This window comes from Oncorhynchus kisutch, linkage group LG7 (genome assembly GCF_002021735.2).
Source record: "Oncorhynchus kisutch isolate 150728-3 linkage group LG7, Okis_V2, whole genome shotgun sequence".
Taxonomy (NCBI): Eukaryota; Metazoa; Chordata; class Actinopteri; order Salmoniformes; family Salmonidae; genus Oncorhynchus; species Oncorhynchus kisutch.
The window spans coordinates 30,711,094-30,731,004 of NC_034180.2; the positions used below are offsets into that span (position 1 = coordinate 30,711,094).

Sequence of the window (19,911 nt, forward strand, 5' to 3'; positions counted from 1 at the left end):
TGAAGGTAAAATGGCTGGTCTCTGTATGTTGTCTCACCGGCTCCTTGACAGGCTTCTTCATTCGTGGACACACCGTGACAACCAACTGATGACATCGCTTGTGAACCACACACGTGCATACTGGGAAACAGACAGACAGAATGAAAACATGGAAACTAAACAGCAAACAATCAAACCATGTCTGTCACTGATCCTTTCATTTAAAGAAAGAAACTCTGACAAAGGCATCTTCCTGCTGAAACGTTGGTGATTCTAATCAATTGTTTGAGAGAAAGAGCACGATGCCAAATTATCTTAATGAAAGTGAACTTTAAACAGAGTGTTTGTGAGATGGAGGCCAGGCACCGTAAGTTGAGATGGAGGTTGGGTTCAGCAACTCTATAATAAAAGAGGTGTGAGAGCTCAGTCTCTGTGGAATAGCACTTACTTCCTGTCTGAGTGGGCGGGTGGTCACAGAATGGTGTGAAAGAGAAAAGAGAGACAGAAAGCAGAACGAAAGACCCAGCAAAGAAAACAGTGTCAATTACCTTGGCATTGGTAGCCCTGCTTCCCAAACACACCCCTGTAACCAAAGACCTGACAATCAGAAATCATGCAAGGCATAATGTTTACATAATAAATAGATTGTAATGGGCTGTTTCTATTATACACAATTGACAATACAGTCACAGTTGGTGTACCACGTTAGATGAACTCTCTGAGGTAAGGGCAGTGGAGTGTGTGTGTGTGTGTGTGTGTGTGTGTGTGTGTGTGTGTGTGTGTGTGTGCGCCCTTACCAGATGAACTCTTTGCAGTGGAAGCAGAAGGTGGGCTGCCGTAGGAAGGTGGACATGAACTTGTGTCCATTGACCTGATGGATCTTGCGTTTCACGGCCCCTTGCCTCTTCCTGTTGAACTGCTTGAACACCTTGGCCTTCCCCGTGGCGTCATCTGAGAACACAATGGGATGGAGGTCAGACAGACATGTTGAAATGAGTACACAACAAGCATATCACGGATGGTACGCGTTTGTGTATGTCTGGAGTCGTTTTTAAACGGACATTTTATTTGTGAGGTGCTGAAACCACAAGTATACAACAAAAACGTGCATGATGTGGAGTCCCAACACCTTAGAGAGAGAGAGAGAGATGGTGGTGTATTACAGCGAGTACGGCATTCAACTGTCAGATATTGACTGCTTTTGGTTGATTTGCTCGCCACAGCAAAAAAAAAAGAGTTTATTCTCTTTATTGAACTAGGATATAAGACAACATGTCACTTGGTGCACCCCTAAGTGACACCATCCAGTCAGTCACTATCGTGGACCATCATTAAAGCTGAGCAGAGGTAATGCGAGGGGAGTTTCCAACGGGATAATACAGATCAGTGAGTTATGGGCAGGTCTTGGTAGTTCCTGTATGAAGTCCCAGTTTGCCAACACTACTCATGGTCAAAAGCAGCCCTCCTACAATGCTGAACCTTAACCCTGCATTTCCTTCCACATCACAATAACCCCCATAACAGTGTTGTGGCAACGCTAAACACACAGCAGAATAGAACAACACAGAAGAGTTAGGGTATGAGACGGAACATACAGTAATGCTGGGCAGTCACAAACAAACACAGCAGCTAAATACAATCACACACAGCAGCTAAACACAAACACACTATGTTTGTTCACTGGGAAAACATACACATTCTACATGCTTATTGGAGCAGAGTAGAATTTTGACAAGTTTGAAAACCAGTCAGAAGTGACAGCAGATAAAAAGGGAACTTGAGGGTGAGAGTTTGCTAAACACCACAGTAATTCAATGGAAGGGCCTTCTCTAAATCAGTCACGACCTATCCCAACTGTACACGTATCAGGGATCTTTAAAACAGATGTTTATGAGTTATATGATGATAAAGTGAGAGAAATGTGCAGCGCTCAGTGCAGTTATGATTTATACAGTGTATCGGTCAGATGCAGTTTAGATAAGGTCTTGATGATTTTCAGTGGTGAATTAACTATAACAGAGTACTGTACAAACTGCTAGAGGGGTTGTTCCTACTCAAAAAACACAAGAAAGAGGACTGACACCCACCACTTCAGATTGTTCTGAAATCAATTATGTTGTTAGAAACAGATACGATTAGCATTCCTGCAACATAATTTTGTTGAAATATAATTTTATCTTTGAGAAATTAAGCTCAGTAATTGCATCCAAATTGGCCATTTTAATTGATAGGATTCATATAATATTCTATAACTAAAGTACCTAACACCCGATTTGGACCAAACATTTTTTTCCTAACAAGGAGAAGGACCTGAGGAATCCAAAACAATGGTCAAAGGCCAGCGACGAACTCTCTCCCCCCCTCACCAATGCCATTCCAACAACCAGTATACAGCATAAATTTTCTATGTAGTATGGAGCTGCGGCTCAGAGTATTGTTTCTTCATCCTATGTAATATATTCTCAGTGAATTTGGTGAATTTTCTTTCCCCTTGTTCAGAGAAATTAGTAATTGAAGTCGTTAGGTTTATATCCCATCCTACATCCTGATATTACCAGGTTCTGACCACTAGATGGTGGTGTTCCATTTAAATGATTTAAATGATTTTCCAATCGTTTTGTTCTGAACAGAAACATAATTTTTTTCGTTCCGTTCCACTGTTCCGACCAGCAAAATAAAGTTCTGAACCAGTTCAAACCACAGAAAAAGGAACAATTTAGATAGTTCCTTTCTGTTCCTTTTTACATTTAGCTCAACATTAAATTGCTTCAATGGATAGAGAAGCTTGCTATGGAGCGGGCAAACTATGTACAGTTGAAGTCGGAAGTGTACATACACTTAGGGTAGAGTCATTAAAACTCGTTTTTTCTACCACTCCACAAATTTCTTGTTAACCAACTATAGTTTGGCAAGTCAGTTAGGACATCTACTTTGTGCATGACAAGTTATTTTTCCAACAATTGCTTACAGACAGATTATTTAACTTATAATTCACTGTATCACAATACCAGTGGGTCAGACGTTTACATACACTAAGTTGACTGTGCCATTAAACAGCTTGGAAAAATCCAGAGAATTATGCCATGGCTTTAGAAGCTTCTGATAGGCTCATTTGAGTCAATTGGAGTCAATTGGAGTTGTACCTGTGGATGTATTTCAAGGCCTACCTTCAAACCCAGTGCCTCTATGCTTGACATCATGGCAAAATCAAAAGAAATCAGCAAAGACCTCAGAAAAAAGTCTGGTTCATCCTTGGGAGCAACTTCCAAACCCCTGAAGGTACCACGTTCATCTGTACAAACAATAGTATGCATGTACAAACACCATGGGAGCACGCAGCCGTCATACCGCTCAGGAAGGAGACGCGTTCTGTTTCCTAGAAATGAACCTATTTTTGTGCGAAAAGTGCAAATCAATCCCAGAACAACAGCAAAGGACCTTCTGAAGATGCTGGAGGAAACAGGTTACAAAAGTATCAATATCCACAGTAAAACGAGTCCTATATCAATATAACCTGAAAGGCCGCTCAGCAAGGAAGAAGCCACGGCTCCAAAACCGCCATAAACAAAGCTAGACTACGGTTTGCAACTGCACATGGAGACAAAGATTGTAGTTTTTGGAGAAATCTCCTCTTGTCTGATGAAACAAAAATAGAACTTTGGCCATAATGACTATGGTTATGTTTGGAGGGAAAAGGGGGATGCTTGCAAGCCGAAGAACACCATCCCAACCGTGAAACACGGGGGTGGCAGCATCGTGTTGTAGGGGTGCTTTGCTGCAGGAGGGACTGGTGCACTTCACAAAGTAGATGGCATCATGAGGCAGGAAAATTATGTGGATATATTGAAGCAGCATCTCAAGACATCAGTCAGAAAGTTAAAGCTTGGTCGCAAATGGGTCTTCCAAATGGACAATGACCACAAGCATACTTCCAAAGTTGTGGCAAAATGGCTTAAGGACAACAAAGTCAATGTATTGGAGTGGCCATCACAAAGCCCTGACTTCAATCCTATAAAAAAAATGTGGGCAGAACTGAAAAAGCGTGTGTGAGCAAGGAGGCCTACAAACATGACTCAGTTATACCAGCTCTGTCAGGAGGAATGGGACAAAATTCACCCAACTTATTGTGGGAAGCTTGTGGAAGGCTACCCGAAACGTTTGACCCAAGTTAAACAATTTAAAGGCAATGCTACCAAATACTAATTGAGTGTCTGTAAACTTCTGACCCACTGGGAATGTGATGAAATAAAAGCTGCAATAAAAGCTGAAAAAAATAATTCTCTACTATTATTCTGACATTTCACAAGTGGTGATCCTAACTGACCTAAGGGCAGGGAATTTTTACTAGGATTAAATGTCAGGAATTGAGTTTAAATGTATTTGGCTAAGGTGTATGTACACTTCCGACTTCAACTGTATATGCATTGGACAGACAAGTGTAGTGTAGGGTGCAACATGCGATTGAAATGTTGTGGTGAGGAGGGCGCTGGGCATCTTGTTGTTATGACATGTATTATCTGAGTTAGGCCCACAGAATTATACCTACAGAGGAACGGCTTCTGTGAAGGAATGTCTTTGAACTTCAGAAAGTTGGCTTAACTAAAGCTGGACCAGAGCTAGCCCTTGATAATGACTCAGTTCTATTAAATTACACATAATGTTGCTTAGAGTTTGAGAGCTAGACCAGAGCTAGCTAGCTAACAAGCTTGTGTGTACAGAGCGGCACCAGAATTAAAATAAAAACAAGTTTTACTTTTTTGTACTTAATAAATCCAATGTGAAATGTTATATTATACTTAACTAGCAATGAAAAAGTAAATCCATTGTTCTCAAATTAAAAATCTCTCTCCCTAATTTCTGAATCTCGCCTGTAACGTCAGTAGCTACAGTAGACTATGCATGCTTTGGAGGGAGGGCAGGGAACAGGTTGCCTACACACTCACACTCTGGCAAGATTCTCAGCTGGCAGGCTTTGCATAGGCGCTTTGTTGCGTTTTCTTGTGGGACTAGGGAAAAAAAGGACGTTATTAACCGGTTCCCATGCTTTTAATATAACGGCCCTGTTCCGGAACAGTATAGATCACTTTCGTTCTTAGTTTTCGTTCTGTTCCTCCAAAAAAAATGAAAAATCTGATTTTCGGTTCCCTGAATCCAACCCCTGCCAATAAGCAGTCTATTGACAAGGTATGACAGCAACCCATGCTTTGGTTTTGTTGGCCACTGTTTCAAATGCTAACTTTGGGCTTTTTCCACCTTTTGTTGTGTTACAAAGTGGGATTAAATGCATAAAAATAAAAAATAAATGCCAAAAATCTACACAAAACTCTGAAAAAGTGGAAGATTTTTTTATATTTTAATAAATAAATAAGACAGTAATATATCTTGATTAGATAAGTATTCCACCCCCTAAATCAATTCGTTTGAATCACCTTTGGCAGTGATTACAGCTGTGAGTCTTTCTGGGTACTGTAAGTCTCTAAGAGCTTTCCACATCTGGATTGTGCAACATTTACCCATTATTATTTTCAAAATTCTTCAAGCTCTAACAAATTGGTTGTTGATCTTTGTTAGACAACCATTTTCAGGTCTTGTCATCGATTTTCAAGCAGATTTAAGTCAAAACTGTAACTCAGCCACTCACAACCATTCACTGTCTTCTTGGTAAGCAGTTTAAATTTGGCCTTGTGATTTAGCTTATTGTCCTGCTGAAAGGTGAATTCATCTCCCAGTGTCTGGTGGAAAGTACACTGAACCAGGTTTTCCTCTAGGATTTTGCCTGTACTTGACTCCATTCCATTTATTTTTTTATCCTGAAAAACTCCTCAGTCCTTAACAATTACAAGTATACCCATAGTTTTCTCCTATCACATTTATTAAACTCTGTAACTGTTTTAAAGGCACCATTGGCCTCATGGTGAAATCCCTGAGCGGTTTCCTTCCTCTCTGGGAACTGAGTTATCTTTGTGGTGACTGGGTGTATTGATACACCATCCAAAGTGTAATTAATAACTTCACCATGCTCAAAGGGATATTCAATGTCTGCTTTTTTTAATGTACCTATCTACCAATATGTGCCCTTCTTTGCGAGGCATTGGAAAACCTCCCTAGTATTTTAATCTGTGTTTGAAATTCACTGCTCGATTGAGGGACCTTACAGAAAATTGTTTCTGTAGGGTACAGAGATGATGAAGTCATTCAAAAAAATCCCCTTTAAAACGAATCACCTAATAGTAGGAACAGCACCACCTAGTGGTCAAAACCTGGTAATATCAGGATGTAGGATGGGACATAAAGCTAACAACTTCAATAACCAATTTCTCTGAGCAGAATAAAAAAAACATCAACAATTTCACAGAGAATGCATAAGATAAGATGAAGAAACAATACTCCGAGCAGCAGCCCAATACTACTTGTCAAGCACAGAGAACTGATACTGTATACTCATTGTTGGGTTGGGATGGCCGTGGGATGGGGGGGTGCGTGGGTGGTTTTTGACAATTTATTTAGATTACTCGTGTCTACTACTGTTAGAAAAAACGTTTGGTCCAAATCGGATATTAGGTACTATATTTATTGAATATTATATGAATCCTACAAATGGCAACAACAAAAAATGATCAGAGGTCAAATTATATTTCAACAAAATAATATTGTAGGAATGCTAATCTTTTCTGTTTCTAACTACAGAAACGTTTTCGGAAAAATCTGAGATGTCTTGCTGAAATTAAATGGAACGACCCGGAGGGGAGTATGTCTGTCAGACAGAGAACAGAGGATAAAATATGAATGATTAAAGAAACAATGTTCTATCGGAAAGGAAACAAAGAAGTCGATAAGATTCCCATCAGTCAAAGCACCTGCAGTATGACTTACAGTAAGTCAGTCACACGACACGCATGCATGAACGCACACACAAACAGGTTTCTGTGATGCTGAATATCTGTGTCTAACAGCCTGTAAGTAATCAGCTGCATCAGGGGCTGTGTTAAAGCAGACAGACAATTAACTTGAGGGGGGAGGGACTTACTGTACATTATGTCGAACAGAACAAAGTGTTACTGAATATTTAAGGACTTGAAAGAATGTGTGCCATCTTAGTGTAAGAAAAATAAAAAGAGGGAGGGAGATGGCAATACTATCTATGGATGAAATAGATAGATGGTTGGTGTGATATACACAATGAAAAATCCTTACCATCAATGAAGGAGCCATTGAGTGTTATGAGGATGAACACCTTGCCCTCTGGCTCCAGGTCCACCTGCACACAAACACAGGAGACTAGACATTAGACGAGACTACTCAATGAGTAAAAGCTAACCATGTGACTCCCAACCAACCAGGTAACTCCCAAACCAACATATGTAATGCAATATAACCTATATTTATTGTAGGGGAGATAGGGGTAAGTTGAGCCAAAGGGGTAAGTTGAGACACTTTTTTTCTAGGAAACCATACACAAATATTTAGGAAGAGACCATAATTTCACGGAGGAAAAAAAACACATGGGAAAAGTGAGTTAACAGGTTTCATGATGCTGGTATCTAAATCAAAGTAGATCATTTTAAGATTGTGTTATACATCAGTCTCAAAGCTTCAATATGAGGTCCTAAACCTAGCATGAAAGTGCATCCTTGAAGTTGTGTGGGTTAAATGTTTGCCTTGGGGTAAGTTGAGCCAATGGCAAGTTGAGCAAATAGATTTGTTTTTGTTTCCCAGGCAAGGCATTATCGCTGGGATATGAGGTAACAATAAAAGTGTACAAAAAAAGTACAAAGTGTTTGTTACAGTAGGTGTTAATAAGCCTAGTGACTGTGTTAAATTGTGTTTGGGAAATAAAGATAGACATGGTTTTAAAAAGGTAGTGGAACTATTTCTTCAGTAGAGGAATTTGTAGGTGACTTAACTTACCCTGTCCGGCGCTCAATTTACCCCATATGTCGTGCCAAGATACCTCTCTTTTTGGACAAGCTTGTTGTCAAAACTGTACTGTTTACAAGAAATGTGATTATTTCCAGGGATACAAAACATCCTGAAATACAGTATGTGTAAATATCTTTGTCAGAAAGAATATTATATTTCCCTTGACGGAGTGACTCAATGTAAAACATGGCTCAATTTACCCCACTCTCCCCTATGCAAGGTGTAGGGGGAGCGTGTTATAGGTATGTAAATGTGTGTATACATGATGTTAGATCCTTGTTTAACATACCGGTATGTAGCGTGTAGGTGCGTGTGTTGTGAATGGTTGAGTGTGTATGTAATGTGGGGAGAATGTGAGCAATGTGGAAGAGAGACTAGAGAGCCGGTCCAGCTTGTTTAGCTAGCTTCAGTAAATGACACCCTGCTTCACTCAAAATAACATCTATCTCACACAGACATAGGCATTAGCATAAGAAGACATACAGCCAGAGACAGACAATAGACATAAGACACAGTCAGAAACCTGAAAAGAGCTCCACTGCTGCAGAGGCCATGCACTAACCACTTCATTGAAACTGGGGTTACTTACAGCAAACTACAGACACTGTTCTAGTCAGACAGACCCCCCCAATGGAAAATCTTGACAACCCACGACAAAAGTGACATGACTGGGCTGATACTGCAAGATCATCTCCATCCTGATTAAGTCATCTCTACCAGCCTGTCTCTCCATTCAATATTCTTGGTCAGTTATATCATTCTGTATTGCTATGAGGAGGGCATATCTCTAACATAACACATTCTACTGCTGAGGCTCAAACATAAGGACATGTAAAACCCCAGACTAAGTACACCATCAGATGTAAGATCATGATAATTTCACGTCTCTCTTTAACATGGCATCACTCTCCACACATGTTTCCTTTGTGTACAGCTGAGCACACACACCCTCATAAACTATTAGCCTACTGTCACCCATTACTGTCCTGTTCTCTTTCTCTGAGAACGCTGGACCTGTGTCTTCAGGGAATCAACCTAGGCAAACAGAACTCCAGAGTCAGATGAAGACAGAAGAGTTCAGACTAAATCAGGCTTTGATGCTGACAGGACCATACTAAATTTAAAAAGCAGGAACTTTGTCTGACTGAGTACCACACGGCAGTAAGGGGAAGTAATGTTTTTTCCGGGGGAGGAGCGATAGTTCCTGACAAACATTTATAGTTAAACAGTCTATTCCATCCACTTCTGCTTAAAAGCAGAGACAAGACTGTCAAGATGAACCTGAAGGATGGTTCAACACAGAACACTAATGAAGTCATCACAGGTGTAAAATTGTGGGTCTTAGTGGAATCTTCCCTCCAGTGTTAAGGCTGTGAGTGGGGTGTGAGAGGCGTGGGTGGATGGCACATACTGTAAGGCTGAGCCGCAGGCCCATGAGACAACAGATATGACTGCATGCTTCTATTTTGAGCTGCTCTCTTGAGGTTAAAGCCTCACACTGCTACTTGTTTAGATAAAGAAACCTATCCACCCATGTGTATGTGTGTGTGTGAGCCCTTAGATCAAAGACACTGAAGTTTTGTGTTTAATATGCAACATTGTACTGATTAGAGAGGAACACCGATGAGAAAGTGCTGTCCTTGGCTCTGAACCAAGAGAAGCTATAAAACAAGGGAGATGAGATGGGAAAAGACTTGGGAGCCTTTGAGCATAAAGCAGACGGTGGGAAACCTTCAACAACAGTGGTGTGGGCGTGTGGAGGCCTGTGCACTATTCTACACGTCATAGGTATAGGGCCCCAAGCACTTCATCTGAGAGTTAACGAAGCAAAACAAGTCTCAGTTCAGATCTTGAGCTGGAAGAAACACACACCTGTTTAGGTTTTGGCTAGCGGAGTAGAATACTTGAAAAAGAAAAGGAGAGCTGCACGCTCTAGGAGCTCAGATGCAATCATTTACTAAACAACATTTCGACAGCCAAGCTGTCTTCATCAGGGTATAATGACAAACACCGCGGGTCACGTCGCTATATCGGCAGTGAACACGTCACCCTGGTCTCACAGTTCAGATCTATCAGATGAGTATTTTCAAGGCTGCATCTCGTAAGAGTGTGAAGCCAGGCTATGCACACATTTCTGCCAAACCTCACAGATACACCCACTGTACTTGACTCTGGCCTTCATTGGTTGGTTCCTGGTGGAAGCTTTACAAAAAAATCTAGCTCAGATTCTTCTTTTCAAGAGGAGTGAGCTGTCTGTTAACAGCTTTTGGGCACCATGACACAGATTCGTTTTTGAGTATGGCAGACCACTGTATTGCATGACCATGCCAGATAATAAGAAGGCCAGATAGCCACTGGAGGGCGTTGAGTCTCAAGGCGCACATACGTTACCAGATCGACCTGTCCCAGGCATGTACAAGTTCAGGTTACACACCAATCACATTTTTGTTTACTCCTCTAGGACCTGAAAGTAAACCAGATGAGCGAAACTGTTGCAGAGGGAAATTCTCTCTCCAGTGACAGACAAATTCCAAACCAGTAGTAGCCTACTATGGTATACAGAGGGTGTAACCTCGAAAGCAACACACATCAACCAAAGACAAACGTGGAGAGTAATACCAGCTCTTGATACCATCACATTAACATCTGTATATGACATGCCCTAAGATAGGGTATTATCACACTTCAGCTTGTTTGTACATGCAAGTCACAGGAATTAGATTAGTTGTGGTTTCCAGCATACTTTACAATGCAATACTTCACATACTGCTAACAGGGGAGGCATAGTTAGCACGACAGAGGCATGTGTGGTTATTATTGTTATCTATCAACAATGACAAGCCACCGGGGTCTGACAACTTGGATGCAAAATTACTGAGGATAATAGCGGACAATATTGCAACTCCTATTTGCCATATCTTCAATTTAAGGCCTACTAGAAAGTGTGTGCCTTCAGGCCTGGAGGGAAGCAAAGGTCATTCAGCTACCTTAGAATAGTAAAGCTCCCTTTACTGGCTCTAACAGCCGACCAATCAGCCTGTTTCCAACCCTTAGTAAAGTTTTAGAAAAAAATGGTGTTTGACCAGATACAATGCTATTTTACAGTAAACAAATTTACAACAGACTTTCAGCATGCTTATAGGGAAGGACATTCAACAAGTACAGAACTTACACAAATGACTGATGAATGGCTGAAAGAAATCGATGATAAAAATATTGTGGGGACTGTTTGTTAGACTTCAGTGCGGCTTTTGACATTATCGATCATAGTCTGCTGCTTGAAAAACGTATGTGTTATGTCTTTACACCCCCTGCTATATTGTGGATAAAGAGTTACCCGTCTAACAGAACACAGAGGGTGTTCTTTAATGGAAACCTCGCCAACATAATCCATTTAGAATCAGGATTTCCCCAGGGCAGCTGTCTACGCCCCTTACTTTTTTCAATCTTTACTAACCACATGCCACTGGCTTTGAGACAGTGTCTATGTATGCAGATGACTCAACACTATACACGTCAGCTACTACAGCGACTGAAATGACTGCAACACGTAAGAGCTGCAATTAGTTTCAGAATGGGTGGCAAGGAATAAGTTAGTCCTAAATATTTCAAAAACTAAAAGCATTGTATTTAGGACAAATCATCCACGAAACACTGTACTTCAACTAAAATCTTGTAATGAATAATGTGGAAATTTAGCAAGTTAAGGTGACTTAACTGCTTGGAGTAATCCTGAATTGTAAATTGTCATGGTCAAAACATATTGATACAACAGTAGCTAAGATGGGGAGAAGTCTGTCCATAATAAAGCGCTGCTCTACCTTCTTAACAACACTATCAACAAAGCAGGCACGACAGGCCCTAGTTGTGTCACACCTGGACTACTGTTCAGTCGTGTCGTCATGTGCAATTGGCTCGGAACAAGGGCAGCACGGATGACCCATAAATGTAGACGGGGAGCTAACAACGATATGCATGTCAATCTCTTGACTTCATCACTAGTTGTTTTTGTAAGAAGCGTTGACAAGCTGAATGCACTGAGGTGTCTGTTTAAACTACTAGCACACAGCTTGGACAGCCATGCATACCCCACAAGACATGCCACCAGAGGTCTCTTCACAATCCCCAAGTCAAGAACAGACTATGGGAGGTGCCCTTTACAACATACAGCTATGACTGCATGGATCTCTATTCCACATCAGGTAACTCATGCAAGCAGTAGAATCAGATGTAAAAACAGACAAAAACATCTTATGGAACAGCGGGGACTGAAGAGACACACACACAGGTACAGACACACACAAGCTAGAACACGCACTCTACACAAACGTACATTGTAATATTGTTCTATGGTGGTATTACACATGTTGTATTGTAGATACAGTGCCTTGCGAAAGTATTCGGCCCCCTTGAACTTTGCAACCTTTTGCCACATTTCAGGCTTCAAACATAAAGATATAAAACTGTATGTTTTTGTGAAGAATCAACAACAAGTGGGACACAATCATGAAGTGGAACGACATTTATTGGATATTTCAAACTTTTTTAACAAATCAAAAACTGAAAAATTGGGCGTGCAAAATGATTCAGACCCTTTACTTTCAGTGCAGCAAACTCTCTCCAGAAGTTCAGTGAGGATCTCTGAATGATCCAATGTTGACCTAAATGACTAATGATGATAAATACAATCCACCTGTGTGTAATCAAGTCTCCCTATAAATGCACCTGCACTGTGATAGTCTCAGAGGTCCGTTAAAAGCGCAGAGAGCATCATGAAGAACAAGGAACACACCAGGCAGGTCCGAGATACTGTTGTGAAGAAGTTTCAAGCCGGATTTGGATACAAAAAGATTTCCCAAGCTTTAAACATCCCAAGGAGCACTGTGCAAGTGATAATATTGAAATGGAAGGAGTATCAGACCACTGCAAATCTACCAAGATCTGGCCGTCCCTCTAAAAACTTTCAGCTCATACAAGGAGAAGACTGATCAGAGATGCAGCCAAGAGGCCCATGATCACTCTGGATGAACTGCAGAGATCTACAGCTGAGGTGGGAGACTCTGTCCATAGGACAACAATCAGTCGTATATTGCACAAATCTGGCCTTTATGGAAGAATGGCAAGAAGAAAGCCATTTCTTAAAGATATCCATAAAAAGTGTTGTTTAAAGTTTGCCACAAGCCACCTGGGAGACACACCAAACATGTGGAAGAAGGTGCTCTGGTCAGATGAAACCTAAATTTAACATTTTGGCAACAATGCAAAACGTTATGTTTGGCGTAAAAGCAACACAGCTCATCACCCTGACCACACCATCCCCACTGTCAAACATGGTGGTGGCAGCAGCATCATGGTTTGGGCCTGCTTTTCTTCAGCAGGGACAGGGAAGATGGTTCAAATTGATGGGAAGATGGATGGAGCCAAATACAGGACCATTCTGGAAGAAAACCTGATGGAGTGTGCAAAAGACCTGAGACTGGGACGGAGATTTGTCTTCCAACAAGACAATGATCCAAAACATAAAGCAAAATCTACAATGGAATGGTTCAAAAATAAACATATCCAGGTGTTAGAATGGCCAAGTCAAAGTCCAGACCTGAATCCAATCGAGAATCTGTGGAAAGAACTGAAAACTGCTGTTCACAAATGCTCTCCATCCAACCTCACTGAGCTCGAGCTGTTTTGCAAGGAGGAATGGGAAAAAAATTCAGTCTCTCGATGTGCAAAACTGATAGAGACATACCCCAAGCGACTTACAGCTGTAATCGCAGCAAAAGGTGGCGCTACAAAGTATTAACTTAAGGGGGCTGAATCATTTTGCACGCCCAATTTTTCAGTTTTTGATTTGTTAAAAAAGTTTGAAATATACAATAAATGTCGTTCCACTTCATGATTGTGTCCCACTTGTTGTTGATTCTTCACAAAAAAATACAGTTTTATATCTTTGTTTGAAGCCTGAAACGTGGCAAAAGGTCGCAATGTTCAAGGGGGCCGAATACTTTCGCAAGGCACTGTATGTAGTGGTGTAATAACATTATATGTTGCCCTGTTTTATCTTTTGTTTTATGTGTAATGTAAGTGACTTAATGTGTCTGGACCCCAGGAAGAGTAGCTGCTGCCTTGGCCTCAGATGATGGGGATCCCTAATAAATACAAATACCTCTTGATGATGTCACCTTTGACTTTCTGACAGGCTTAAGTCAAATACACAGAGGTATCCACCAAGATGCCACCTATAATGAGCTGCTTAAGATTATGGGAAATGGAGACTATGGGATCTGCATGCCTTGGATATCACTTGCCCTGTACAGAAAGGACTGGAAAAGGAATGGCAGAATGAGTGTAAACGATGCAGGTCGACAAGAAGAATCTTGTGTTCCATGGCTCCTGGCATCAGTTTATCAACATACAGTACATTATGGAATGTGTATGGGGCTTTTCTATAAACTAGGGTACCAGTGAGGATTTCCTACACTGAACAACTTGTTACAACTGTTGATAAATCACTGATAATAATCTGCCAACCTTTTCATGTAATTACATTAAGATATAAGGGGGATCATAGCCATGGTCAATAAAATTCACAAGTTTTTTAACCCTTTATCGTGGTTGGTGTCTTGAAAAATCGTGTTTTGTGACATAAAACAGGACCTTTTCTGTCCTTGCATTTACGGCATGTAAATTGTTATATCATATTAAGCATTAATCAGTTAAATAAGACATTCAACTTGAACTCCTAAGAATCCTGGATCTCGCTTTCAGGCAGATCTTAGAAATGCAGTGCAACTATGTTACATTTACATTTAAATCTATTATTGGGTGCAAAGAGTTTACAGGCACACAAATCGAAAATAATGTAGGCTATACATTTCAAAATCGAATGCTTCTAACCAAAAGAGTCACCTTACCTTAATACTTAAAACCTAAACTGATACTGTCATTGACGTGGTTCTTCAATAATTATGCAAAATACTTGTTGGATGAACATTTGGTGTGCAGCTGATTAGTTAAGCCATGAGATTTGCTCACATCATCATCTGATCCAGGAAGGAATTTTCCAATTAAGAGTCAAGTGATGAACAGCTGTTGTGATGGTGCATGCGATGAAACAACAGCCCAAGTGCTGGAAAAAAAAAGGTGTTTCTGAGGAATGTCCAGAATATGCTGTGGAAGACAGTTGTGCCTTATTCCACATTGGATCTAATATCCTTAGCAACTGACATTGATCCTCTGTTGTTGTCTGCTTGATTAACAGTAATGTCTTCTTAGATTTAAAAGAAAAAGCATCAGGTTATACTTATGAGTTCATGTTTTTCAGTCAGCTTCATATGTTTTTGTGCCTCGGATTGGACACCAAGTCTACTGCTTGCACCCAACGCTATTCCTATTCATTATTCTGGATATAATGACAACAAATGACATAGTCTAGTGGGCTTCTTCACAACATGATCTGGTAATGAAATAACATGACAAATACATTTTGGTTTCTATGTTACACCTGCAATATGCAAGGACCTTGAAGTAGCCTAAGCTACTGTACTTTAACTTGAATGTGGAGCTCAGAAATTCAAGTAGGCCACTGGAATAGGCCTACCTTGAAAATCAGACATTTCCTCAATATGAAGCTTGAAAAGTTATTGTAATTACTGGTCGCTTATATTAATCTGTGAATTCATTTTTTTTTTACTGTTTATATGTGAGAAATGAGGCCACTCATTTGTTTCCCACCGGTTCATTTGAAGGATGTTGCGCTACTCCGCTGTGGTAAAACCACGTGTGGTTATTATGACGACATCTAATGTTGGCTTCAAGTTGGCATTCCATATAAATAGGGGAACTGTTTTTTGGGGGAACTGGTATTGGGGCACTTTCTCATTATAAAAACAGCGATGGTGAGGTTAAGGCTATCACTATCCATGGCCTGCGTCAGCCACATAGGCTACAGTCAGGCAATGTCCACATTATTCTCACATATTTTAGAATGTAATAATAATTTGAGTATCAATACATTGACAAATATTAATTTTCAGTCTGCTGCCTCAGTTTGTATGATGGCAATTTGCATATACTCCAGAATGTTATGAAGAGTGATCAGATGAATTGCAATTAATTGCAAAGTCCCTCTTTGCCATGCAAATTAACTGAATCCCCCCAAAATGTCCACTGCATTTCAGCCCTTCCACAAAAGGACCAGCTGACATCATGTCAGTGATTCTCTCATTAACACAGGTGTGAGTGTTGACGAGGACAAGGCTGGAGATCACTCTGTCATGCTGATTGAGTTCGAATAACAGACTGGAAGCTTCAAAAGGAGGGTGGTGCTTGGAATCATTGTTCTTCCTCTGTCAACCATGGTTACCTGTACGGAAACACGTGCCGTCATCATTGCATTGCACAAAAAGGGCTTCAAAAGGCAAGGATATTGCTGCCAGTAGGATTGCACCTAAATCAACCATTTATCGGCTCATCAAGAACTTCAAGGAGAGCGGTTCAATTGTTGTGAAGAAGGCTTCAGGGCGTCCAAGAAAGTCCAGAAAGCGCCAGGACCGTCTCCTAAAGTTGATCCAGCTGCGGGATCGGGGGCACCACCAGTACAGAGCTTGCTCAGGAATGGCAGCAGGCAGGTGTGATTGCATCTGAACGCACAGTGAGGCGAAGACTTTGAGGATGGCCTGGTGTCAAGAAGGGCAGCAAAGAAGCCACTTCTCTCCAGGAAAAACATCAGGGACAGACTGATATTCTGCAAAAGGTACAGGGATTGGACTGCTGAGGACTGGGGTCAAGTCATTTTCTCTGATGAATCCCCTTTCCGATTGTTTGGGGCATTTGGAAAAAAGCATGTCCGGGGAAGACAAGGTGAACGCTACCATCAGTCCTGTGTCATGCCAACAGTAAAGCATCCTGAGACCATTTATGTGTGGGGTTGCTTCTCAGCCAAGGGAGTGGGCTCACTCACAATTTTGCCTAAGAACGCAGCCATGAATAAAGAATGGTAGCAACACATCCTCCGAGAGCAACTTCTCCCAACCATCCAGGAACAGTTTTGTGACGAACAATGCCTTTTACAGCATGATGGAGCACCTTGCCATAAGGCAAAAGTGATTAACTAAGTGGCTCAGGGAACAAAACATAGATATTTTGGATCCATGGCCAGGAAACTCCCCAGACCTTAATCCCATTGAGAACTTGTTGTCAATTCTCAAGAGGCGGGTGGACAAACAAAAAACCACAAATTCTGACAAACTCCAAGCATTGATTATGCAAGAATGGGCAGCCATTAGTCAGGATGTGGCCCAGAAGTTAATTGACAGCATGCCAGGGCGGATTGCAGAGGTCTTGAAAAAGAAGGGTCAACGCTGCAAATATTCACTCTTTGCATCAACTTCATGTAATTGTCAATAAAAGCCTTTGACACTTATGAAATGCTTGTAATTATACTTCAGTATTCCATAGTAACATCTGACAAAAATATCTAAAGACACCGAAAGCAGCAAATTTTGTGGAAATTTGCATTTGTGTCATTCTCAAAACTTTTGGCCACGACTGTAGTACTAGGCCTATCTTGTTGTATAAGTGGAGTTACGGGCCAATTTGTATATATATTCACTTTAAATCCTCTAAGTACACATGTGGAACTGCATGAAAATCATTTTTATTTCAAACCATTTAGAAATGTTGTGACATGGGACCAATTATTTACAGGAATACCTGTATATGCAAAATCCCCAAAAGTTCCAAGGGAACTACTAAAGAGTCAAAAAAAGCAAGATCCGTGTATTTCGACTCCCTTTAATGACTGTATGTGTCTTACAGTCTGACTATATTAATTAAGCTTTTATCCCGAATTGCCAAGAGGATAAAAGTGTGTCAGTCAGGCAAGCATGTCAACCACATCCCTATCCATCCTCAGTGCCAACTGCCCAGGACTTAGCTACTCACCCATCCTTCAAAAGTCTCTGTGTTCAAGGTTTTCATCAGGTCCTCAAATTGAAATGTGCAGTTAGCAACAAAATCGTCATACCCTATGGGTGCATCGTGAAATACAGCCAACTCTATATGCTTGCCGTCGTTGACATTGAGGCAGAACTCTTCGTTGTAAGTTGGCATGTTGGTTTTCTGCTTTGTATGCGTCTGTCCAATTTTGTACTCGTCCACCTTTATCACAATGTAAGGGTCCAAAGTGGGAGCTGTTTTGTTGAACATTGTAGAATGGCGAAGGGAAAAAGTAGTTGGTTTAAGGTCCAACGCCTCACCAATTCTAAGCTTTAGATACCCGTTGAACTTCATGATATTGTTCCTCTAAAAAAAAAAACGTCTACAACCTCAAAGTAAAAACAATATACTGAACTAAAATTTAAAATACGCTATGGATTTAACATGCATGCAAAGCATTCTTATTTGCTGATATAATTTCTAAAGAATATACATCAATATCGTTGACTGAAGTCCAATGTTGCGTCCTAAAGCGATTCGAACGCGTTGCTCTTGTCATTTGCCATCTTCAGGTGATGCGTTCTCACAGTGCTCTTGACCCTTGGTCCTGAGCACTTTCCTGGTCAAATGTGTGTCCTTGCCTTCCGAAACACCCCAGCTGAAGTGAACTCAAACAGAAAGCTCGGCACGTCCCGAAGAACGACCTTCTTCAAAGAAGCTCTTCAAAGAAGTTCCGTAAAAAGGAAGTAGCCTACCAGAAGTAGCAACAATGATTTCCCTGTAAAGTTTCTTCTTTCTCAGTGTGTTTACATTTTGTTCTGACAAATTTGATTGCTACCTGCATGCAACTGTAAAAGGTCTTGCCAATATGTGTTAGAGATTGTAGTCTCCTCGGTTACTGTCAATGATTAATATAATACTGTTAGAAAGTACATTACGACTATAACTACCATGGTGCACCGCTGTGCTTAGGGTTGCCTCAAAACATGCAGGTATCAAAATGACTCACCTGTCCTCAGCAGATACAGTGCCTTCAGAAAGTAGTCATACCCATTGACTTATTCCACATTTTGTTGTTACATCCTGAATTCAACATGGATTAAATATATTATTTTTTCTCTCCCATCCATCTAGACACAATACCCCATAATAGGAAGTGAAAACTTGTTTTTAGAAATGTTTGCAAATGTATTGAATTAGATATATAATTTACATAAGTATTCACACCCCTGCGTCATGTTAGAATCATCGTTGGCAGTGAGTCTTTCTGGGTAACGTTAAATCCAAACATAACGCTTTGTATTCATGACATGAAGTTAATTTATTAGATTTTTTTTCAGTTTTGCGTTAGTGCCGTATTGCAAACAGGATGTTTGTTTTGCAATATTTTTATTCTGTACAGGCTTCCTTCTTTTCACTCTGTCATTTAGGTTAGTATTGTGGAGTAACTACGTTGTTGATCCATCTTCAGTTTTCTCTTATTACAGCCATTAAACTCTGTAGCTATTTTAAAGTCGCAATTGGCCTCATGGTGAAACGGATATTCAATTATCTGTTTATTTTTATTTTTACACATCAACCAAAAACCTCCCTAGTCTTTGTGTTTGAATCTGGGTTTGAAATTCACTGCTTGACTGAGGGACCTTACAGAAATGGTATGTTTGGCGAACAGAGATGAGGTAGTCTTTCAAAAATCATGTTAAACACTCATTGCATACATTAGCTTTTAATTTAATTCATTTGTAATAATTTCGAAAAACATAATTCCACTTTGACATTATTGGGTATTGTCTGTAGGCCAGTGACACAAAATCTCAATTTAATTCATTTTAAATTCAGGCTGTAACAATAAAATGTGGAATACTTTCTGAAGGCACTGTAAATAAATAATCAAATAGCACCCTCTTGTGATGAACAGAATAACTCGAGCCACACATTCTTAATTAAACTTCACACTTAGCTAAATACTCAGAATGGAGCCTGTAAGCTATCTAGTCTCAGTAGTTCATCCCTGAGGTCTTTTGTACAGTTATTGTGTGAGAAAAATCCTAGCTCACCTGGCACAGCTGTGAAGATCTA

The 19,911-nt window shown here is 40.5% G+C and overlaps 1 protein-coding gene across 2 annotated transcripts in view; it reads right to left on the bottom strand.

The window, feature by feature from the left end:
* Window positions 1–18,971, bottom strand: part of LOC109893741 (protein kinase C eta type) — a 36,706-nt gene extending 17,735 nt beyond the window's left edge. Inside the window, exons 1-5 of one of the 2 annotated variants that reach the window (XM_031828925.1) lie at window positions 18,842–18,971; window positions 7,174–7,237; window positions 777–930; window positions 528–562; window positions 38–120 (exon numbers count right to left, since the gene is read on the bottom strand). In XM_031828925.1, the coding sequence (XP_031684785.1) occupies window positions 38–120; window positions 528–562; window positions 777–832 (174 nt within the window). In that variant the 5' untranslated portion in view covers window positions 833–930; window positions 7,174–7,237; window positions 18,842–18,971. Of the gene's footprint in view, window positions 1–37; window positions 121–527; window positions 563–776; window positions 931–7,173; window positions 7,238–17,838; window positions 18,709–18,841 lie in introns of those variants that run through there. The other variant, XM_031828924.1, reaches the window with a different exon arrangement.
* Between the last annotated feature and the right edge of the window lie 940 nt (window positions 18,972–19,911).